Source organism: Gadus morhua, chromosome 14 (genome assembly GCF_902167405.1).
Source record: "Gadus morhua chromosome 14, gadMor3.0, whole genome shotgun sequence".
Taxonomy (NCBI): Eukaryota; Metazoa; Chordata; class Actinopteri; order Gadiformes; family Gadidae; genus Gadus; species Gadus morhua.
This window is the reverse complement of record NC_044061.1, coordinates 8,642,327-8,666,882: the sequence shown is the minus strand read 5'-3', so window position 1 is coordinate 8,666,882 and position 24,556 is coordinate 8,642,327. Positions and strand designations below refer to the sequence as shown.

The following is a 24,556-nucleotide window of genomic DNA, read 5'->3' as shown; positions in this document are numbered from 1 at the left end:
GATAGCTGATGAGGAGCAGGATGCTCCATTGCCGGTCGCAAGATCTGTGACTAGGACTCAAAGAAAATCTGTTTCACCTAAGAGTCCTAGTTTGAGACAACCAGACCGCTACTTAGTTGATGAGGACACTAGTGATTCTGAATGTGAAATTAGACCCGTTTACAGATGGAGATCTGAACCTCCTGATTCCTGTACTCGTGGTTTTCAGAGAAGCAGGGACGATGTCATGCCAGTAGTGGACACTGCTGATGAACAACAAACTGCATCTGATCCAGAGGAGAGTGAGGTTGAGTCTGAGGTGATATCAGAGCCTGAACATGTCCTTGCTAATGAGAGTGATGATATTGTTAATATTGGTAACGATGCAGATACCCCTGTTGGACAACGAGGTAGAACTGTATCTGATAAAGATCCAGTTGTATCAGCTGAGGAAGTTGAACCTCAGAGAAATTCTCCTCGACGAGGGAAGAGGTCAATTAAGCCGGTTATTAGGTTAACATATGATGAGGCAGGAAGATCTAAGGACCAGCCTTTGACTATAGTTCATAGGGGTGTAGTCATAAAAATTGGTTAATAAACTAATTTTTCATGCCAGAGTTGGGTCTCATGAGGGCATGAGGACATTTAAGGGGGGGGGAGAGTGTAGCCCTGTGCTATATTTTCCTTTAATTTTCTTTAAGTTAAAAGGTGTTAATAAATGTTTAATGATTTTGAATGCATTATGCAGAATGTTTCATTTTCCTATGGCCTGTATTTTATTTTCATTTGAGTATGTACGTTTTGGTTGTTTTCTTAATGTGACCTTTGAACCGGAGGGTTAAAAGTTTGGAAGCTCGGCAGCTGAGGAAGGGTGAACCAGGAAGAGGACGGACGGCTAGTGCGAACTCGTGAACCATTTATACCGGCTTAGATCTATGCATGCAATAATACTCTGTCTAGGATATAGACTAGAGGTATACTGTTTAGGTTGTCGGATAGATAACCACCACATCAGTGATCGTGTGTATTGATGTTCTTTCTGAGGTATACAGGAGATGCTGAACCTGCATCCAGACGTGGACGCGGCGAAGCCTGAGTGCGGTTCAGTGGGATGTGTGCCCAAATAAGGATCTTGCCGGTCGTTTGGATAAGACGCCAGCATAAGGATCTTGCCGGTCGTTTTGGATAAAACGCCAGCGTGGACCAATCGGCACGAGGACCGCGACTTTCCGCTCGCTTCCACACGCACGCACACACACTCCGCCAAGTGAGGTGAAAGGTACATTTGATTGTTTGTTTGTTTGCTCCTGTGAGTGAAGCGGCCGTTCTGTTTTTGGCCTCCACGTACCCAAGCGACGACACAGGCCTGCAACGTGGGGATAAATAGTTCGTGCCGGCATAGGACTGCATTTTGATTTCAACATTTCCCAAAATGCATGTGATTTCATCTGTCAATTGATTTACCTGTTTCTTGTGTGAATTGATTTACCTGTGGGTCGATGCACTGAATGATTCTTGTTAACGTGTTAATCGAATGAAACCATCTTTCATAGTAACTTATGTGTTTTTATTGTCATTACCATGCAGTGATTCCGATACATTAGGGGTTTATTTCTACAAGACACTACAATACAACTGAACATAAAATCGGGTAGATTACCACATATAGCGTGTGGTCAGTTTAGTGTGAACTTGGGAGCGTCCCAATTAACTTTTGGGTTAATTAGAATATCATGTTCATAGCCATGGCATGGGGGCGCTACATTATTATTATTGTTCAGATGATTTAGCTAAGCTAGCTAACATCTGCTAACCTCTGCATTCTCTTGTTGCCATAGCAACAGTAAACATTGACATCGAATCATGAGCTGTAAATAGAGATGCAGAATCAAGCTGTATTGTAAATACAAATCAGATACTTTGAATTTTAGCACAAAATACTAGTAAACCTATAGGAAATAATTACGGTAGTTTAATTTGCAATAATTACCATTGAATTTATTGTAATCTTTCAATTATTTTTTTGTTTACATAGGTGTTGACTATTGCATGCGGTGAGAGGAATGCAATATGTATATTTTTAAAGGTTTATGTGAAGAAACATACTATATGTGTGATAAAATGACAATTGGTAATTCATAAATGCCTCTTATATTCTCTGCTACCATCATCTCCTGTCAAACAGGTTGAGAGAGAGAGAGAGAGAGATTCGTCTTGACTTTGATTTTATTATGCAACTTATTTTGTCTCAGATTGCAACAAAAGGTTTGATTATGATTATTTCCTGGTTGAAGATTTTCATATTGATGTTAATTTCAAACGTCTGCATATCTTTTAAGTTCAATTAACAGTTATGCAGGTAGGCCTTGGGGCTTTTTTGAGAGTTAAGTCATCCTTCATGACTGATACATTTGTTCACTAAGTGTCACTACATCACAAAAAGGCTACATGGCTATTGGCTGCATATACTTGTCAGTACACAGATACTGAGTACAAGTTCTGTTTGCTGTTTTTTTGGTGAGGAGTGTAGCTGGATGGCTGCGGACGACGAAGTAAGTTTTTATAACCATAAATAGAGAATACAATTTTTTTTATCTATAGCCGTGTGAAAAAGTCTAAGACATGAATTACAGGTCTGATTAGATATGCATTCTCATGCGTGTATGTGCACATGTAAACATACATGTGCACATACACGTATATGAGAATGCATATCTATCTATTCACAGTCACAGACTAAAAACTGCAAGAGAGAATTTAGCGTTGGATCAAGTGTCATATTTAACAAGGCTTTTGTAGATCTGTAGATATGGGGGATGGAGATGCAGCGACCACAGGAGGTCTGTTAACTTCCTGTTCGGGTTTCACATCTGTCTTGTCAGCAGCACCAGAGACACAAACTTGAAAAACAAAAACAGTAAAAAGCAACAACTGCTATTTACAATGCTGCACTATTATTCGGATGTATGTACTTGATTAAATTGTTTTAATCAAGTACATACAGGGTTCTTCCCGTTCATCACGTCCCACTCCTAGTACTGATAATGTAGTGGGCTGGTCTGGACAGAAAATGCCAGGGCTGACTTTCTGTAACAGTCCACCCCTGGATGAGATACAGAGGCAGCGAGCAGCCCAACCCAGAGGAAACACAGCATTTGTTGAACAAGCTAGAAAAGGGAAACAGCTGAAAGCAGCAGCACCCTAGATCAACATTCATGCTCTGTGGTCTTCTGGTTCCAAACACCCTGAACTTCTCTCTGTTGCTGTTAATAACGCTATTTTCTTCAATGGGGGCGTTAGTTTTGAACTAAAGAGGTTGTTATCTCTCATACAATGCAAAGTTTGTTAGTTACAACAGATAAGATACACACTAACCTACCCGGGTAGTAGTACGATTAGAGAAACACCTGGATATCCCCCCTGAACCAGACATGTCTTGATCAACCAATCCCACAACTCCTTTCCCAAGGAGTACTGTAGCTGGGAAATCCAGCTACAAAGGACTTATTCTTTTATTTATTTTTTGTCAATGTTGTTTAATAATAAAAGGCATTAAAAATGCTCAACTATTCAACCGACACCAAATCCTTTCGTGAGTAATTTAGTGTTGGTTTGTGCTTGAAAGACAGCATGCATCACAATTGGTTTCCGCGACCCAGATCAACATACAGAAATACACCACACGACCACAGCAGGCATGCTGTGGTCGTGTGGTGTATTGGACCCTGTGTACATGTGTTCAGTGTCACGCTTTGTCTGACCAAAGCGTGAGGAGTGCACTTTCTTCCTCTCATCTAAATGAATGGAGGAATAGCACCAACAGGGGGCGAGACGTTCTCCCAGCATTTGGTGAAATTGTTACGTAGCCTATATTAATCTTTATTATCCTTTACAGTTACCATGTTTTAAATCTTCAACTTAGAGATAAGATGACAGAGCAAAGGGTTTTAGGAGGATTCAGGATACAGCTTGTGATGTAGTCTTACTAATTAAATAAAACGTATAACCATATGTACTAAAAGCGTCTGCTAAATGCCTTAAGTACATGTAATATGTCTCTAAATATGTTGAAATCAAGCACCAATTTGTCGAGATTTTGAATTGGTCTTTGACTGACTTTAATTAATCTAAACTATTAAAATGAATAAAATGCAAAGGATTAACTTTACGCAAAATGGGTGATTACGCATTTTGATAAATATTTAAATGCATTTTTAAATAAAATGATTAATCCTGATATACTATATATTTTACTTGTACTTACTAGAGGTTTTAGTAGTGAACTAAGTGATTTCCCAGAACAGCTCGTTGCGCCCAACCACAACCCCTGAGCAGCCTTCGGCCTGGGTTTGTGGCTCTTCACCTGCAACTCTGTAGCAGACCTTATTACATGACACACATAACACATTAGGCTGAAGCTTTTTACCAAAGTGCCTTACAATAGGTGTATAATGAGATACGCAAAGAGATAACTCTTTTAGGTGTCTGTAACAGTCCACCCCTGGATGAGATACAGAGGCAGCGAGCAGCCCAACCCAGAGGAAACACAGCATTTGTTGAACAAGCTAGAAAAGGGAAACAGCTGAAAGCAGCAGCACCCTAGATCAACATTCATGCTCTGTGGTCTTCTGGTTCCAAACACCCTGAACTTCTCTCTGTTGCTGTTAATAACGCTATTTTCTTCAATGGGGGCGTTAGTTTTGAACTAAAGAGGTTGTTATCTCTCATACAATGCAAAGTTTGTTAGTTACAACAGATAAGATACACACTAACCTACCCGGGTAGTAGTACGATTAGAGAAACACCTGGATATCCCCCCTGAACCAGACATGTCTTGATCAACCAATCCCACAACTCCTTTCCCAAGGAGTACTGTAGCTGGGAAATCCAGCTACAAAGGACTTATTCTTTTATTTATTTTTTGTCAATGTTGTTTAATAATAAAAGGCATTAAAAATGCTCAACTATTCAACCGACACCAAATCCTTTCGTGAGTAATTTAGTGTTGGTTTGTGCTTGAAAGACAGCATGCGTCACAATTGGTTTCCGCGACCCAGACCAACATACAGAAATACACCACACGACCACAGCAGGCAACAGACACCACAGAAAACAGACAGACGTGTTCAGTGTCACGCTTTGTCCGACCAAAGCGTGAGGAGTGCACTTTCTTCCTCTCATCTAAATGAATGGAGGAATAGCACCAACAGGGGGCGAGACGTTCTCCCAGCATTTGGTGAAATTGTTACGTAGCCTATATTAATCTTTATTATCCTTTACAGTTACCATGTTTTAAATCTTCAACTTAGAGATAAGATGACAGAGCAAAGGGTTTTAGGAGGATTCAGGATACAGCTTGTGATGTAGTCTTACTAATTAAATAAAACGTATAACCATATGTACTAAAAGCGTCTGCTAAATGCCTTAAGTACATGTAATATGTCTCTAAATATGTTGAAATCAAGCACCAATTTGTCGAGATTTTGAATTGGTCTTTGACTGACTTTAATTAATCTAAACTATTAAAATGAATAAAATGCAAAGGATTAACTTTACGCAAAATGGGTGATTACGCATTTTGATAAATATTTAAATGCATTTTTAAATAAAATGATTAATCCTGATATACTATATATTTTACTTGTACTTACTAGAGGTTTTAGTAGTGAACTAAGTGATTTCCCAGAACAGCTCGTTGCGCCCAACCACAACCCCTGAGCAGCCTTCGGCCTGGGTTTGTGGCTCTTCACCTGCAACTCTGTAGCAGACCTTATTACATGACACACATAAGTAACACATTAGGCTGAAGCTTTTTACCAAAGTGCCTTACAATAGGTGTATTCAACAAGGGAGTCACAAGCCAAAAAGTGCAAGAAAATGTGCAAAGCAACTGCTTTTAGTGCTACATTCTAACACGATAGAGAGTGTGTGTGTGTGTGTGTGTCACTCTGTTCGAGCCTGGGCCTCGTCTCCCGATAACGATGGATCTTGGAGCGTTTCCCGAAACTCCTCTTAACATGAACGCGTGTTCACTGCACTCAGGACGTTCGCAGGATTGTAGCTGTCTACTGACACGGTGCAGAAATGGGCTTCGTACTGAGGGAGATGCAGGAATGTCGCAGGAAGGGTTAAAATGCGTTAAAATATCTCCCCATCAAGGCCAACAGCAGAGAAGCCTACGAAAAGAATAGACTGCAATAATTTGAATGCTAAAGATATTAAAAGTATTTTGTGTGTATTTGTGTGTGTGTGTGTGTGTGTGTGTGTGTGTGTGTGTGTGTGTGTGTGTGTGTGTGTGTGTGTGTGTGTGTGTGTGTGTGTGTGTGTGTGTGTGTGTGTGTGTGTGTGTGTGTGTGTGTGACCCCTGTCTGTAAGAGATTAAAACGTTGCATTTAGGCCCCGTCCACACGAAGCCGATTTCATGGCGAAACCGCAAAGGTCTTGTACGGTTCGGCCTTCCGTCCACACAAAGCCGGCGAATCCGCTGACCGAAACCGCAAACTTCTGAAACCACCCTCGGAGGTGGTTTCAAATCTACCCGGTTTCGTTTTGGATTCGTGTGGACGCCTGAAACCGACTGAAACCGCAAACCATGACGTCATCGCCCCCCCCTTCGATCCTCTAGCCAATGACTGTTAAGCCCGCGGAGTCTCACCCTTTATGCGCATGCTCGCCTCTTTTCTTATTTATTTTCCTTCTGGGTTTCTGTAGCAGAAGCAGCGCCCCTTATGGGCCTGGCTTGTGTACTACAGCGTTTCTACAGGTCTACCCGGTTTCGCTTGGCTTCGTCTTTACGGAGATACTTCGAAACCGGATAGATCGAAACCGTAACGGTTTCGCCCGTTTCGGCTTCGTGTGGACGGGGCCTAAATGGTAAGGAAGTGAAAGCGTTGTTGACGGCCAGGTCTCAGGTTCCCTGGAGGATGTTCGTCCGTGGGCCCGCAGCCAGTCAGATGGTTCTGCTGTCAATCCTTCTGCCTCTTCTGCACTCGCTGGGTGGAGTTTTGGGTGAGCGGACCAGCCACACCTAACTGTTATGCGCTGCATGTTCACATTCTTTCACAAGCACCTTAAAGTCACCCTGAATGTAGCAATTTGCACTATTAAAAAACTGGACAACAACTACTGTGCAATACCGTTTACCTCAGCTGCTATTCTTATTCATCTTTATTTTTTATCCTTATTTGTTATTTGTATATTTTATCTTTTTTTGTTTATATAAATGTTTTACCTTTCTTATATATCTATATATATATTTAAAATGTTCTTGTGACTCTCACCGTCTGGATTGCATTTAAATTTCGTCGTACCCTGTGCAATGACAATAAAGGGATTCTGATTCTGATACTAGCTGTGTTCAAAATCGTTCCCTATTCACTCACTCACAATGCCCTATATAGGGTTTATGATACAGTGCACTACGTAGGGAATGAACAAACGAGAATCCGGACACTACGCTGAACATTTATGAACAACCGCATTGCATTGTGGTATACTGGAGTAACATGTAGGGATCGTATGTTCACTCAAATCTTAGGTATTTTATGTCCACTTACACACCCTAACCACTAACCTACTCTCCTCCAGGTAGCTTAGTCTACACCCTAACAACTCATCTATTCTACTCCTCAGGTAGATTACGGTAGTCTAACCCCACCCTAACCACTAATCTACTCTCCTCCAGGTAGATTAGTCTACACCCCAACCACTCATCTATTCTACTCCTCAGGTAGATTACGGTAGTCTAACCCCACCCTAACCACTAATCTACTCTCCTCCAGGTAGATTAGTCTACACCCCAACCACTCATCTATTCTACTCCTCAGGTAGATTAGTCTAACCCCACCCTAACCCCTCATCTTTTCTCCTCCAGGTAGATTGGTCTAACCCCACCCTAACCACTCATCTATTCTCCTCCTCAGGTGGATTTCTACGTCCAGCTGAACATGTCCAGGTGTCTGGAGCAGACAAAGTTCCACCTCTCCGTTCAGGGCATCAGTGAGCAGCTGAAGCTCGTGGTGAAGATGAAGTGCGAGTGCGACTGCGGCCCGGTAGAGGAGGCGTCTCCCTCCTGCAGCGGTCACGGCACGCTGCACTGGGGCACATGCAGGTAATGCTCCTCAACGCTGTTGTGTTCCCTGGGAGAAAGGTGAAGTACATGTGCTGAACAGTACCCCACTGGAAAAAAAAACAGGATACTTGTCTCGACTGCATCGTTTTCGGCACCGCAGCGGTGGAACGAGCTCCCTGCCGATGTCAGGACCGCAGAGTCGCTCAACAGCTTCCTCAAAAGACTCAAGACTCAGTTGTTCAGAGTTCACCTAGACTCTGCATATAGCCTCCCCCATTACCACCCCCCCCCCCCAACCCCCAGACACCTCACGCACTTGCCATGGCAGGTACCAGGGTGGGCCACGGGTAAGAGGGGCCAAGTGCACTCACCTTACCCACTTATTGTATGTTGTACGTCCTGGCACTCAATGTACGCACTTATTGTACGTTCGTCCTTACACTTAAAAATAGTACTTACTTTGTGTAGCATCTTATCCTAGATATCTTTGTTGTATACAGTGAATGTTAACCTAGCTATTGTTAGGGCTTGGCCCTTGTTTCTATCCTTACTTTACCGACACAATATAGGGGTTTCTCTTTCTTCTGAAAAATGGGGTCTGCATCAATTAGCTGCATCAATTAGCAGTCATTCAAACAAAGCACAAATTGCAAAAACAATCTTCAAAATTACAAAAAAGGGGCAATATAAAACTGAGCAGCTCAGAACATAGCATAAGACGAGGGAGCACCTTGCATTTCGATTGTGTGTGTGTGTGTAGTGTAGGAAAGGAATACCCCTCAATCCTCCTGTACTACTCTGCAACTTCGTTCCATGGCCAGCTCTATTTAATTAGACACGCCAATGTTCCACATCAATAATAAGGTCGCGGGTAGATCTCCTCGCTGTCTGAATAAATCAACAGGGTAGATGATGATGGATTTGTTTGAAACATTTCAAGCTGCAATACATGCACATCTTCAGTGCTACACTACTTTACCTTGCGGTCGCAGCATTTTAACACGAAAACAAGTTCGACCTTTTTGTTTTGTTTTATTCTGCTTTCTGAAAATAAGGAAGCTCTGTAAAAAAAAAAAGAAAAAAAAAAGATTGCTGCAACTGACATCCGTGGCACGGACGCTATGGAGACGGTAGGTGGCGGCATGGGCGCAGACCAGCCGGACAGTGTCAAGCAAGGTAACGTTGTACCGTATACACAACCGGCTGGTTGACTGTACGTGCCAACCTAAACCGTAGCTTTCACATTTAACCTGTCACCGAGCGAGGCGTCAGGTGTACAAGGAATAACAGCCCTCAAACGTAAATCACCGTCGTTTTATTTAGTCCGGCGAAAGAACAAGAGCTTCGCATGACTTCGGGCTGCTCGTAAGGTAATGTCAGTTGTGTTGTCCAGATGTGAGCGTGTGTGATTATCCTAGGCTAGCATTAGCTAACGCTAAGTGTTCACCTTCCCATTGCGCCCATATAGCTCGTACGTTTCCCAGAAGCCGACTTATTTAAAGGTACACACAATGAACTGTAAACGAAAACAAATCTGTCAGTGTGGTTTAGCGACCAACCCAATGTGACTTCTAACTCACCTTACTAGCTAGTAAGATATCCACTAATAGATAGCTGCTAAACTATATTATAGAAATGGTATAGATGTAGACCAACAAGGGTGGAGGGTAATCGATTACAGGCTGTTGTCTCGTTTCCTCTGCCTCTCCATCGTTTGACGCATGCTCCATTAACGTTATGCAGTATTGATTTAATACACATATTAATCTTAACACGTCCTGTCATTGAATGCAGTTGAAATACTAACGTGAATGTGTCAGTCCTAGTACAGAATGATGCATAATAGCACTGCCATGTATATCATAGCCTACAAGCATTCAAGCAGTATGTTATAATATCCCAGCAAAGGATTATCTATCTATCCTGCATAATTTACCTGTGTTCAATGAAAACACTTCAATCTTTCGTGCCTTGTTGGGTACTTTAGGCTCTCAATGTCTAATCTAATGTCTTTACTGAAGTTCATCAGAACATCATATTCCAATCTGCAGTTGCTTGTATTTCTTTCACGTTAAGTCATGCCCCCATTTGCAGGATCCAACTAGGATATAGACTGGTAGGCACGGCAGTACATCACTGACATCTATTGCATATGTAGGAAGGTGATATGTGGTTTCAACAAACTGATGATGTGGTTGTATGTTTTTATATCTTTCACAGTCGTATTCCCATTGAGAATTATTTGAAAGTAGTTATAGTAGTATCATTGCATATAGGACGCCTACGCAATGCTATTGAGACAGGTTTAAGTGCTTTAGGGCTTCGGTTATGTGCTTGTTCCCCAGTGTGCTTTTGCCTGTTGGGACCACCAGGTGACTAAAATAATACCAGTTCCCCAAAGAGGCAGCTGTTCCCTGGATGTATAGTTAAAGGTGTTTGTGCTTGCAGAAAACCACACACTGCTGCACAGGGTTACAAGAAGAACAACAACCTGGAAAACCAGAGCAGTCTTATTCCTTTGAGATCCTTCGTCATTAGTGTGTGTGTGTGTGTGTGTGTGTGTGTGTGTGTGTGTGTGTGTGTGTGTGTGTGTGTGTGTGTGTGTGTGTGTGTGTGTGTGTGTGTGTGTGTGTGACATATACATTAATGCCATCATGTTGACGAATGTTCGGTCGAGTAGAGCAGCAAATTTAACAGTTCAAATGGGCTGCCTTCAGTTAAGTCTTAACAGGGAATGGTGATGCGTGTAGTCTATCTTTATACAAAAGTTAAAATCTTTAATTATTTGGAGACTTTATAACAGTTATTTGTGATGTTATCAAAATGTATGAAGTGTTTCACATAACGAAACTTAATGAACACGCATAATATAATAATGATAAACCTGACGGTGCTTTTCTGTCGATGCTGTTTCCTCTGTTTCTCTCCATTGACATGCATTCCGTTTTGTCAGCAGAATCAAGGAAGCTCGTTCCAGCTTGACAGTTCAGTCACACAGACTGATCTGTGATGAGGGGTGTAGCAGCGTTGTGCTGCAGGCTGTTGGCAGGGCTTGTTTACCATTGGAATGACGCTTAACTCGTTCACCCCCTTCTCCCCCCACGTTCTCTTTCACTCCGTTTTCTCTTTCTCCCAGTGCTCTCTGTTTTTTCATTTCCTCTATTATTTCTTATTTTCCCTCCTAGGCTGTATCGTCCTTTGGCTGCCCTCGACCACACTCTGCAGACCGCGACAAGCGTGGGTCTACCGGCACCGGCCTTGATGAGAAGAGATCTCAGGCACTGAGGGCGGAGCCTAATGGATCATGGTGGTGAGTGTTCACACACACACACACACACACACACACACACACACACACACACACACACACACACACACACACACACACACACACACACACACACACACACACACACACACACACACACACACACACACCGCTGAAATCATAACTTAACACACCGCTTCAATTCAATTGTTCTATTATACCAAGTCTATTCTACAGTCTCTAGAACTACTCATCATGACACATCCACCATCCCGTTCGTGCTTTTCCCCCGACCGCCAGGTCAGTGTGAGTGGGAGGCTCCGGTCGTGTCCCAGCGTGAGGGGGACCAAATTCGTGACAACCCGCCATGCCCCAAGCCCCTTGGCAGCCAGAACCTTAACCTGACAGAGACGCGTACACCCTCTCAGACAAACACACTCACACGAGAGCACTCCCCAGCGCAGGACATCAGGGTTTGCAAACCCGGGCAGAGTCCCTCTAACAACAACGGTGTGATCCCGGACACCTTCCCATTAGGGAGCAGAGACGACGAGGATGAAGGAGAAGATGAGCTGATGAAGGAGGTGGACGAATCAGAGGAATCCTCCGGTTTTATTGACTCCCGGTCGCCAAGCACCCCCATGACCGACTCCTCCTTCTCCGAAACCGGTAGGATGCTTTGACTTTAGACGGTATACCCCTGCATTCTTACTGCCTGGCCTCAACGCACGACACTCAAAAGAGTGTCTCTGTTATCTCAAGGTTTCTTGGCAAATAAGCACCAACAATCTCACACACACACACACATGCACATTATGTTTTGGAATTTCATTTCAAGATGCTAGTGCTCTGTCGATTTGCAGAATATCCAGTTTCAAACTGTTGTCCGAACCAATAGGATTGACACTGTGCGGAAGTCACTACATAATTGATGGTCTGACTTTCCAGCTGCTCTCACTTTTTCTCACTCAGCATGGTTCTTTGTTTTCTGCAGGCAGTCTGCTAGAGACCCCCTTCAGCCCAGGCACCAGCCCAGTGCCCCCTTCTCCTCTGAATATTGGGGCTGCTCCCGGAGCCTCGTACCCTCTATATGGCCCAGTGCAACCCGGTCAGCAGGATCCAGACGTGGACTCCCGTTTCCCAAACACTGTGTCTGGAGATGCAGGTGGAGGATTTGTTTCCTGCACCGCTGGGCTCACCTACACGACTGGACCTGTTGGTTCTCCTCGATTAACATGCACATCAACCCCGGGGCCCGCCGGCCCTTCCACGCCCCCGTGCATCGATGGAGCCATAACAACCGCCGGGATAGAGGCTTTGAACTCATCGAGTTGGTCCACTACCTCGGAGACGGTGCATTCCCCCGGGCCTACCTGTAGCAACGCATCCGTCCTTGGTTTGGACGGGGAACCTATGCCTCCCAAAACAGAAGGCAGCACGTCAACAGAAGCTTGCCATGTAGATCTCTCCACTTCTGTTGCAGGACAGATCAGCGCCACGAACGAAACCCCTGGTACTCAACCCACCCCCTGCAGCACAGAACCCTTCTACCCTCAAACAGCTCCCAAAGGATCTGTCTCCCTTGTCACCTGCGCCAAGGGGCCCTCCACCTCCTCCACACCCGGGCACACCTCCATGTCTGCTCCCACCTCGGCTACAGGACCCACTGCCCGCCCTGCTTTGCTGGCCTGTCTGGAGCAGTTGGAGCACAGAGCAGATGATAACCACCTGCCGCAGTACCTCCACCAGGTAGTCTGTCTGTCGGTTGTTTGTCGGTCGCTCTGTTTGTCCACCAGTCTGCGTGTCTCTCTGTCTGCTTTTCTATGTCTTTTGTTTCTACCATACACAAGCCTACCAGGTAATTGCTGTGGAGCTGTATGCATGCTCTGATTTGCTCTCTGTATGTTTTGACCTTTTAACTGGTTTCAGAGGAGCCTGCTGCACTCTATTGTCATTTCCTTTTATGTCAAAGCCTTTCAAATCTTTTTGCTCAAGCTCAGAAATCATAATTACAATTGGCTTCCTGAGGCATGGGTGTTCTGTTTATTTGCACACGCACACACACGGTCACAAATCTGTCCTCTCGCTCATACTTAAGACTACAAGCCTGGGCAGGTATAAGAGGGATGTGGGAATGCCTGTCAGGTAGATTTGTTAATGCTTTGTTAAATCGGTTTCAGTAAATTCAAGTGTGCAATCATTCACTCTGCTCCATACAGTTTTGGTTCTTCGATTGAAGTTTACAAGACGTAACCTAGACGTCAGAAAGGCCTCCGCAGCAAGTTTTCCAATCCTTAGTTTATCACTCCATGGTGAAGTTTTTGTAATCACATGACTAACTCGATTTTCATAGTGCAGATATGCACTAATGAGTACAGATATGCACTCGGGCAATCACTTCCCTGATTTCTTTAACCAGACAATATATTTCATATAAATCGCCTATTTTGAATCTTGCACATTTTATCGCATTTCCATTGATCAATGTTCACGTTCCACGTCACTACTGGCACACATACGATTTGTGTCTCACGCCAAAAACGAAGAAAAAATTATATTAACTAAGAGAGAGAGACTTACAGATAGCGGGAGAGACTAAGATTGTGTGTGTGTCTGTGTGTGAGAGAGAGAGCGAGATAGAGGGGGGTCATTCAGTTGTCACCGCCTCTCACCTCATTAGAAATGCGAGCACCTCTGTGCTCTGCTCCTTCTCTCTCTGGGTCTCTCGCTCTCTCTTCCTCTCGATCTCTCTGTTAGCGCCACGCTCTGCCGCCTCTGTTGCTCTGTGAATTGTTGTGGGGCCTCAGTCAGCCGGCCGTGCGCCGAGAGAGCAACGCTCTCACCAGAAAGGTAGTGTCACACTGACTTCTTCTCTGTCTCAATGGTTCCTTTTTTTTAATATTTGTCTTCCCTTTTCCACTGTTGTGTAGTTCTTTCCTTTCTGCTTGTCTGCATGCTATGTGACAAGTGACACAACCCTGGGATTGAGCATCAGGTGAATGAATAGTCAATCTGAATGGCCTTTTAGCTTGGTTGTGGTGTGTTTGTGTGATTGTAATTTGTATGCTTCTCTCTTGAGTCTTCAACTCAACTCGGTATTGTGTGGTGAACCGTGGTCTGGTTCCACGTAACCAGGCTCAATAAGCGACTGGTATTCATTGAGCTGCAGTGACATGTTTTGATATGCGATGTTACGTGTACACTCATTTCCTAACACACTGTCAATCATACTCTCAGTCTTGGCTAGTGCCTACATCAACAAAGATAATGCAAATCTAAGTGCTTCAGATGATAAACACAGTAGTAGATACACGATGGGATGTTTTATCAAATGTTGATCATTCTCTATTTCTATCTGCAGATTGCTGAGGCCTTTGTGAACCAAGAAGACTGTATCCTAGACGTTTATGTATGTGACTGAATGATGGATGGCATTGAACTTAACACACCTCCAGACTGCTTGTGTTTACTACATGTTTGTCCTGTCCGATAACGTTCTTGCCTTCAGGCTCAATGAAAATCAAAGGTTCACACGCTTATTATCATATTATTATTACTTTTCAAACTGATTTCTGTCTATGTATTTGTCAGATATTTCCATGGCCAGTCAATGCAGCCTATGGATATAGATCGAACATTCACAGATGTGAACTTAAAATGCACTGCATTTTGATGAGGCGGATTAAAAGACAAAACAGAAAAATAGGGAGATTGAGTGTGAAAGCTTATTTTGATAGGGAAATATGTGCTTACTGTTCAAAGAAAAAGTTAGAAGATAAAACGGCAAGCTTAGGCCAAAAGCTTTGGGGATAACAGGAGAAGGAGAATGGCTACGATGGACCAAGAAGGTATAGCTAGCAACAAGAGAATTTAATACTTATCAAGAGAATAACAATGGGAAGTTGAAGAAAGGGTATAGCTGACACTGTGAAAAGCACAGAATTGTAGCGAGCGGGTTAATCAGAAGGCGTATGGAGGTAAAGAGTGACAGTGGAAAATGCAAGCTTAGCTATGTGACATCACACGTCGTAGGCTAGAGATTGTGTGAGGGGAGAGGAAGCATTGAGCTGTAGCAAAGAGGAACTCCAAATCCATAAACATGAGCCCTCGCTGCTCTACTTTGATCTGTTTTCCCTGTCATTTAGTGTGGGTGGAAACGTCCACCTATTCCACCCATCACTCATTCATTCTCCCGTATGGCTCAGCCAAAGTAAAGTGTGATAATGAAGAAGGCTTTGAAGGCTAGGGGGACTGGAGCTTTGATGTCACAACATGCGAATCAGTCCCTTAATTAAATTAGTTATTTTCTCCACTGGGTTGAATGGGTGTATTGTTGTTTACAATACTTGGTAGAGTAAGTGCGTCCGTACCAGTCGTTGTGTCGTTGGTTCGTTGGTTCGAACCTTAACGCAGCTACACAGACCGGAGAGCTATTTGGTGCATACAGTTGGAGAGGCTCTATCACCAGAGACTACTGGAAAACCTCAGTTCTCTACAGAAGCAGTGGGGTAAGAGACCGCTGAAGCATGCGTGCATGTGCATATGTATGAGCTCACGTGACTCGTAAACGCACGGGTTCATGAATACACCTCGTCTATGCTGGTCGGGTCCTGTGCAGAATGGTTTTTTGTCTTGATGAGGTTGTTGTGGTCCTCCTGTGTTTCGTGTTTCGTGCTCTCAGAAAGCAGCTGTAGAAGCACCTCCACCTCTGATCTGGAAACCCAGCTTGACACCCTCGCACACATCTGTCAGACACACACCAGGTGAGGCTGCTCCGCAGGTCTCGTCTGATCCTGATGTTAAGGAACCAGGGAGATAAGTGTGTGTGTGTGTGTGTGTGTGTGTGTGTGTGTGTGTGTGTGTGTGTGTGTGTGTGTGTGTGTGTGTGTGTGTGTGTGTGTGTGTGTGTGTGTGTGTGTGTGTGTGTGTGTGTGTGTGTGTGTGTGTGTGCGTGCGTGCGTGCACGTGTTTAGAGAAGTGATCTGTGAAATGTATGTCCATGTGCTGCTTTGGCACTCTTGGTCATATGAGCTGTCTCACTGGTAGGGTTTCAATTTGTTGAAAAGTGTGTGCGTGCACGCGCACACAGACACGCGTTGTGTAATGGCGAGGGAAATGTGCCCTGTCTAATATTAGATGAGAGAGTTGTGCAGGGTCCCTAATCTTACTGGGCTTCTTAAGACCGGAGCAGATTTTTCTACCCGAAGTTTGATTTGCTTTGCTTTATCTTCTTGTGTCTCTCCTTCTCAGACCGGCTGCTAGCAATGCTCTGGTAAGACTTTTATTCCTGTTTGTCCTTGGGTGCACTTTGGGGTTGTACGAGTGTTGGTATCGGGCGCACCTTTGCATGCATGTCTATTCGAATGACGTTCTGTAAATGCGTTTCTTAACCCACACGTGTTAGTCGTCAACCTCTCAGGACATATTGCACTGATCCGTACAGGAAGCCATATTACTTTAGCAAACATGGTCGGATCGAAGGTACAACCTCCTAGAAGTAAATGGAGAGCCAGTATGAACCAGGGATGAACCAGTACAAGCCTTTGCCCGTGCACCTGGTTGTTTCAGTACCTGTATAGCACACAGCTCTTGCGCTCTATGGTAGATCTACTGACCTCACGTTCCGATCCCTGCAGAGACTCTGAACTCCCTCCGGTTTTTGTTGTACAAACTTGATCGTGTGGCTCTTTCGAGTTTTTGTAGTGACTCCAACGTTGATGGTAAAGTGAGGTCCCGTTGGATACATACCTGTGCTAAATGGCTCATTGTGTGTCTGTAGTGTGCGTCTTTAGAGCTTCTGAAGGCTTCTATGACTCACGACGAAAAGCCTCCGGGTGAGCTGACCTCATGCACCTCAGGTAAGTGATTGTGTGTGTGTGTGTGTGTGTGTGTGTTAGAGCCCGACCGATATATCGGCGGGCCGATATTAGGCATTTTCAAACTTTTCTGTTGTGACAATAAAACAATAAAATAAAGTTTATTTTTAAACTGCATTACCTTATTATTTTAGTGAGGACTCATTAATAACTACAAATAACCATTGTTAGGGATATCGGCCGATATATCGGATTATCTTATTTTTAAATCCCCAATTATTTCTATCGGCCTTAAAAATCCTTTATCGTCGGGCTCGTGTGTGTGTGTGTGTGTGTGTGTGTGTGTGTGTGTGTGTGTGTGTGTGTGTGTGTGTGTGTGTGTGTGTGTGTGTGTGTGTGTGTGTGTGTGTGTGTGTGTGTGTGTGTGTGTGTGTGTGTGTGTGGAGATTCAGTAATTAATATTCTATAGGTGTTTATTTGCAGGGAACACCTTAATCTTAAACAGACGCCTCCCTTCTCCAGTGATTCCTGCCGCCCATGTAGAAGGGTCCATCGTTTCATGTCGCTGACTATCAAGATGTCTTCATTTCCGTTGAATCTCTGGCTAAAGTTAAATGTGGTGTAGTTTATGCACCACAAATGATATACTTCAGTTTAAGAAGATGCAATAAGATAATACAATATTGATCCCTGACAGGAAATATGGGGTGATTGAAGCTTAGTAAAAACAATAACCGCAGGTGAGCTTCCTCCTTTGCCGTCTCTTTATGACTTCATTGAGACATGAGGATAATTGAGGAACAGCAGGGGGGCACTTCAATGCCTTGTTTAATAGAATCAAGGACTAGACGGTTGTCTTTATAGCAGGGCTGTTTAGATAATGAGTGATTAGAGGTTTTACTTAGATCTGGATGCTATTTACATCTCTAATAAGAATACATGATTAAATGTGGCATAAAGTGGCATGTACATGCACTAGCAAGCACACTCACAGATGTAGCTTACTTGTGAGGAGGGATTGGGTTGTAGGTTATTATTTTCCCTGTTGAATTAACCAGATTGAGAGCATCTTGGTTTATATATGTTAATCATTTTCTTGTATCTTGGGGATACAGGCATTCCCCCGCCTCGAGTCGATCACTCTTATTGAATCCCCATTGATGCATTTATCCATTATTTCCAATGTTGCGTGACCCTTCCCCCTCTTTCTCTCCTTTTCGAATGCCCTCTCTTCTTCTTCTCCACCGGTATCTACGCCATTCCTGTGTTGCATTTTAACTGTTTTGTTGTTGTTAATTTTGTCCAGGCCATTTGACTGAAGGAGAGTTGGAGGTGGGGCAGAGAGACACCGAAACCCGCCTCTCGGGGAAGATGCAACCAATCAAATCCTCTACAGGCATGGATCATTTTAATGGTGTGCGGCCGACAGCTGGAGAGGAGAGCGCTGGAACAAGCAACGGACTGGGAGGGAGAGCGGTTCACACAGCTCCACCTATCACAGCAGGAAGTGGGATCCCCCCCGCCACCGGGGCAGAAATGGACCGGTCCAAACCTGCTGGGAGCCAGGGTGTGGAGGGAGAGGCAACACAGGAGAAGTACAGAGAGGAAGAGGAGGAGAGGGGATCATGGGAGTCTCAAAAGGATGCACATGCTCTGGAGATGGAGGATAAGGGGGGAGAGGTGGAGGAGGAGGGTGGAGAAGCTGTCCCCGAGGATACAGAGTTGAGGGGGATAGAGGAGGTAGTGCCACTGCTGCAGCAAGAAGCCGTTGCTGAGGAGAACCCGTGGGAGGTGACCCAGCTGGGCCTTCACTCCCAGGTTAGTCCCTGATTAAACTAACACCCTGCTTGCTGGCTACATTGGTTTGGCCCGAACCTGGCTGAAAATGAGTAAATTGTATATGGAATTTGTAAATATGCAGGCATGCTTGCTTGACGAGTGAATCTGCAAAATAACTGTTTATTTGTATTGCTACATTGTAACGCAGTGGTGCTTTGTTTAGCCATGATAAATGTGTAATCCTGTTGTGAGGGGATTCTGGTGTGTGTAGATAATACTGGTCTGCTCCCATAGCCGTGGGAGGAGGAAGGAGCCCATTTAGATCAGGAGGAGCAGGATTATGGACCAGGCATCATCAAAGAATCCTACCATCTAGACGCCCAGGCCAAACTCATCACTGTAGAGGAGGTGTGTGTTTTTCAATTAATTTTAACCTATGTCAATGTTTGAGTTTCAATGTATTGATAATTGACTAACTTCAATACCACTTGGACCGACTACTACTGCGGATGCTGTTAATAATTAATATAGATTTATTTAAATATTACCTTTCCAATAACTAGCAATGAATGAAATGCAGCTTCAATTGTTATTGTTTTTATACTTCACTGTGCAACGACCGACGGTTTGACTTGTTGGTTAGTTGGAGTGTCGCCACCGAGATAGTGAAAGCCTCGGGCCAAGCTAATGTAAAGTCAATGATCTTCTGCTGCTGAGGCAGTTTAATGCCATGATTCCCTGACCATTATCTTGGCCATTAGCCATGGATTGTTTTCCATCCCCGGATATGAAAGCCTGTTGGCCGTATTGGATTGACATTAATCCAGAGGATGGAGCCGAACAGTTTGTATCGTCATGCTAGTGGTTTAGCATGTAGCTTCGTTGCTTTATCATCTGGTCTTTGTGATGTCATCCACTTGGCTTGTTCACACTACCTCCGTCCGTCGACGGATCTCGTTGACTTTGCATGGGGCGCTCGCGAAATGGATTGTGGGTCCGCCCTTCTGTCGGCTTCGTGGCCGGAGTCAAAAAGTTGAGAAATGTTCAACTTTTCAGGCAGTGACGGATCCGTCGGCCAATCAGACTGCGTTATGCAAATATACGCAAGGACACTGTCCAATGAAATCGCCTTTGTAATACAACCCGGAAAAATACATAGATACGTCAAAAAGCCACCATTAGTAGACGCATGTAGTGTGAACAAGGCGTAAGGCCTGTTCCTGTTTCGATTATCAGGGGTTTTTCAGGCCTCTCACTCTCCTTTTAGCGACCGCACACACCTGGTTGCACCAGTTGTCCCCTCGAGTGAACGGGGACAACCAATATCATCACTGACTTATTGATTACTCAAATAGGATGGCCACCTGGAACTTTGTTTGGATTTGAGAGCATAAAAGGGTGTGTTGGAGAGAGAGGGAGAGGGCTTGCGAGGCAGGGAGAGAATGTTTGAGGAGTAGAAGGTGCCACTTCGCCGTTCTGGCATTCCTTTTGGCATGGTGGTTGTGGTGGTCGCACATGATGACCCTGGCGGTCCTGTTGGTATATCAGCCCATGGTTTGAAAGGCAGTTTAAAAGATTGGGTTGCTATCTCTCTTTTGTCTCCACTCTTCATCCACTGTCTTACTTTTTCTCTGGGGCCCGTTTTTGATTGGGGGACGGCACTTAAGCGTGGAACACAATGGCCCAACCGTTGGCCGTCTGAAACGTTTGGGGAGACTTGGACTAGTTCGGGAACAAATCTGTTTGGTGTGTACAGCTGTGTTGGAAGCTTTTGGAACCGCGCGGACGGTGTCTGGTCCAATTCAACTTGCAAAGTCTGAGAGCATTGGCAGTCTGAGGATTGGAGCAATTGGATACTCTGATTGGTTGTGTGCAGCGAATCAGCCGAGTGTGGGAAGGGCGGACTAGCGCCACCCGATGTTAAGGAGGCTTATTGCATTGCGTGCAAGCGCAATGCAATAAGTTGCCAGTAGTCTTCTCAGTTGCCGGTAGTCTTCGCAGTGTGTTTCAATGCAACTTTTCTGCCAAACAGGTCAGACGAAAGGCAACGGAGAGGTTGGATAAGGCATTAGGCTGTTGGTTTAAGCCTGGGCTGTGTGTGGGCCCCTTTTTTCCACTCAGCCTTTCCTCTTTGCACCATCTTAATGGTTTCCGTTTTCCACCATTCTTATTTCATTTCCATACTTTTTTTCATGTTGTCAGGATTGGGGACTATATCATTACTGAAAACATTGCTGACATTCAACTATGAAGCGAAACACTGAAACTCTGTCTGTATGTATTCATCGGAGGAATTCAATTTGAATAGCGTATAGACAACTAATCCTCACCGATCACACATCACCCGCTGACGGTTAGCTTGCCCTTTAGTACTATCTCCCCTGAAAATCAGAGACTTTTATCAATCTTTCCGCATCCGTACATTTGTAGCTGTTTATAGTTGTTTCAGAGCATTTTGATATGTCTTTATGTTTGTCTTTTTTCATACATGTCTTAGTCTTGCATTAATATGACAATTTGTTGAAGGTAAACTAGTTATGCCATCTAAAAGGGTACATCAATTGGCAACTAATACATTTTTAAAACCCATCTTGGCTTGGTTATGATAATGGTATGGTCTATTTCTGTCATTATGGAAACAACATTTATCTATGCAAACATGAGAACAAAAACAGACCTACGTCATTGGGCCAGATTGACCAGGACAGATTAGAGGGTGTCCTTGAATAACAATAAGGATTGTAAATGAGATATAGAGTTCACCTCTTTAGCGACATCTGGTGGACATTTTATGTCCATTATCTATTGAAGTTTTATGTAACGTTAATCGTTTAACCTACAAATAACTTTTTTTTCCTTTCCCCCAGGGCATTTTTAAGATGGATATAGATATTGGATATCACATTTACTGGGCTGAAATAGTGTTACCCCAAAATATTCATGACACATGATACAACCCATTGCACCATCAATTCCCAGTTTTCTTTATCGCTTATTTCTGACAGAAATGACCGTCAGAATGACAAGAGAATGTTTTCCCTCTTCTTCTTCTTCCCCTCAGGTGATGCCTGCCTGTGGCCTGATCTCCATACTGAAGAAGCGCAGTGTGTGTGTGTCTGAGTGCCCTGAACCCGTCAAAGCTGCCGCTAAGAGACGGGTGCGTTTCAAAGTCGCTGACGACGGATACGATCAAGGTAAGCCGTCTCAGATAAAAAAACACGCAATGTTTTTTTCTTTGCAATGTTTCAAATAAATCGGTAAGATAACTTTATTATTTCTGTTATAATTTGTTCCTTCGGTTCCCCCCCCCTCCTTCCTCTCCCTTTTTAATTTTCTTTCACCTGCTCGTTCTCCAGAGGTCGGAGGAGGGGACTCGTGCCTGCTCCTCTTCCTGCTTTGCCTCGTCACCGTGGTGATCAGTGTCGGAGGGACGGCTCTCTACTGCGCCCTGGGCGACGCCCACTCCAGCGTCTGCCAGGACTTCTCCCGCAACGCAGACTTCTACGTGGGCCAGATGCAGCGCGGCATCTCCCACCTGCAGCACTGGCTGGCGCCCGGGTCGTAGCGGGGGGGCGCCGCAGAGCAGGAGTGGAGCGCCCGGCACCTCGGCCCCTCTTTAACCAGGGGGGGGGGGAGGCAAACAACGCGATTCGATGCGTCTTTCGAGATCCATTTTTTTTTATCAAAGTACATTTTGCAAGGCGGAAGAAATATTATTCCTAAATAGCCTGGGAGACCCAGGAAAGCACACACGGCAACACACACACACGCATAAATATGAAAACAAACAATTATGTACGCTCACTTGAAGGGGAAATAAACCTGTACAACACTGAATCGCAGATCATGAGATTCGACCCCCGTCGTTCAAGATGTCATCAAGCTGCCTTGTCGATGTGTTTAGCAAAACGGCGCCCACTCTACAGACCTTCGACGCTGTACAGATTGTGTGTCTGAAGCCAACAGAACTCCACAGATGGAAGAAAATGGTGGCCCTCTTGCCTGTGGTGTGTTTCTATCTTTTTAAGTCTTATCTGAAATTTAACTTCTGAAAGAAAGTCTTATAACGTTATTATTGCTCGAATGGTACGACTTGTAATCTTTTACCTTTGCATCAGGTCAGTTGTTGACACGCCATGTGGGGAACTAAACAGGGAGTGGGTGTTTCTCTTTTTCTGATCAGTTTTCACTGAAAAGGCCTGGATCAAGATGCCTCGTTAGATTTGTACCTTGGGGGGGGGGGGAATATGTGACCATCTGTCACTCTGCTATCGCAACATTTATAACAACTTATTTAACGACTCCATGAATCCACTGATTTTGTTGTCAACTCCTTTCTTCAAAAACTATATTCAGTTAGCCTATATGCAGCAAAACCTACCAAAAACTGGTCATTACAGCATTATATCACTTTTCCATAGCAATTATTTGAGTACAGATTGTAGAGTAAACGTGCGTGGTGTTAACCAAGCCTGGTTGGAATGCCGAATGCATGAGAAGATGAAATAATCAGGTTAAGTTAATATTTTTGGCAGTTCATTGCTAACGTGTTTACTATTTACTATGCTAACTTTAGGGCACATCTAGCTGGAAGATATGTTATTGTTTGATAAATGTAAACAGTTCACATTGTATCATATAATATTTAATATAATTGTCATTACATTTTAATGCTAAATTATCTGATTTTCCCAGTTCATCCCTCCTGACATAATGGCCATACATGAATGCAGTAGTCAATGCCATATTAGTAACACAGGAAATACCACCTGTGCATTTTTTAAATCTTAACGACCAAATATTTGTTTGAGGTACATGTTTCTTCTTTTATCTTTTTTGTGTTTCGTATGCACGTCTTCTGGCTGGTTCAGATGACCGTTGCTTAAAAAACATACCTCTTAGGATTTCTGCTACTATTTATGTTGCTAGGCCAGATGTAATATTAAATATCAATGGTTTAAAAAGGGGGAAAATGCCTTTACATGTGTTGCTGTTTAATACTTTAAATGAGTTTGATATTTTCATTTGTTCTCTCATCCTTGTGGTTAAGGAGACATTAGAAAAGCAATATTTCTGTTGAGTTCATTCTTAAAACTCACTTCCTTCATCTTAAGTGATTTGTCTTTAAAAATCTATATTTGTGTGTCTTCGTTCATTTGTGTCTTTGAAAATTTCTTATGATGCTGTGGTTGTCGTTACTTTGCACTCTTACCATTGCATCATTTTGGACACTCTTAAATTAGAATTTCAACATGTCTCCGATGATTTAACAGAGGAATAAACTTGATATTCGGTGAATTAACAACCTTTAGTATTCACTTCATTGTTTTTTGTATCGTCTCTTCAAATGTGTGATTTACATTCCAATTACTTTTTAGTCTGGGAGAGAAGCCTTATATCACTACAAGTGTTAACTTAATAGACTGGAGAAAATACCAGGCACAGTCAAAAAATCAAATCAAAGTCAAATGTGTTTGCACAGCTCTTACTCAGTTACAAAGTCACAAATCACCGCTGAATCACAAACTTTATTTTTTACCCAGAGTCACTGTGTCGGGTCTTTTTAAGGTTGAACATATTTGAATGCCGCAGAGAAGAGAGAACATATCAACGCATTTTAAGCAGCCTTTACTGAATGTGCCC

The 24,556-nt window shown here is 43.7% G+C and overlaps 1 protein-coding gene across 3 annotated transcripts; it reads left to right on the top strand.

Annotated features, from left to right (window-relative positions):
* The first annotated feature begins 6,794 nt into the window (after positions 1-6,794).
* cnsta (consortin, connexin sorting protein a) lies at positions 6,795-24,218 on the top strand. Of its 3 annotated transcripts, XM_030377203.1 has the most exons (14): positions 6,795-6,987; positions 7,902-8,089; positions 11,236-11,360; positions 11,619-11,987; positions 12,313-13,067; positions 14,680-14,710; positions 15,740-15,826; positions 16,000-16,081; positions 16,569-16,590; positions 17,098-17,176; positions 18,441-18,952; positions 19,208-19,321; positions 21,975-22,107; positions 22,270-24,218. In XM_030377203.1, exons 3-14 carry the CDS (start codon positions 11,348-11,350, stop codon positions 22,476-22,478), a joined length of 2,406 nt encoding a protein of 801 aa, XP_030233063.1. In that variant the 5' UTR covers positions 6,795-6,987; positions 7,902-8,089; positions 11,236-11,347; the 3' UTR covers positions 22,479-24,218. The 3 variants fall into 3 exon arrangements, with proteins under 3 accessions (XP_030233063.1, XP_030233064.1, XP_030233062.1); XM_030377204.1 differs by lacking the exons at positions 6,795-6,987; positions 7,902-8,089 and adding an exon at positions 9,196-9,420 and having other exon boundaries at positions 11,856-11,987; XM_030377202.1 differs by lacking the exons at positions 6,795-6,987; positions 7,902-8,089 and adding an exon at positions 9,196-9,420.
* Positions 24,219-24,556: the final 338 nt, after the last annotated feature.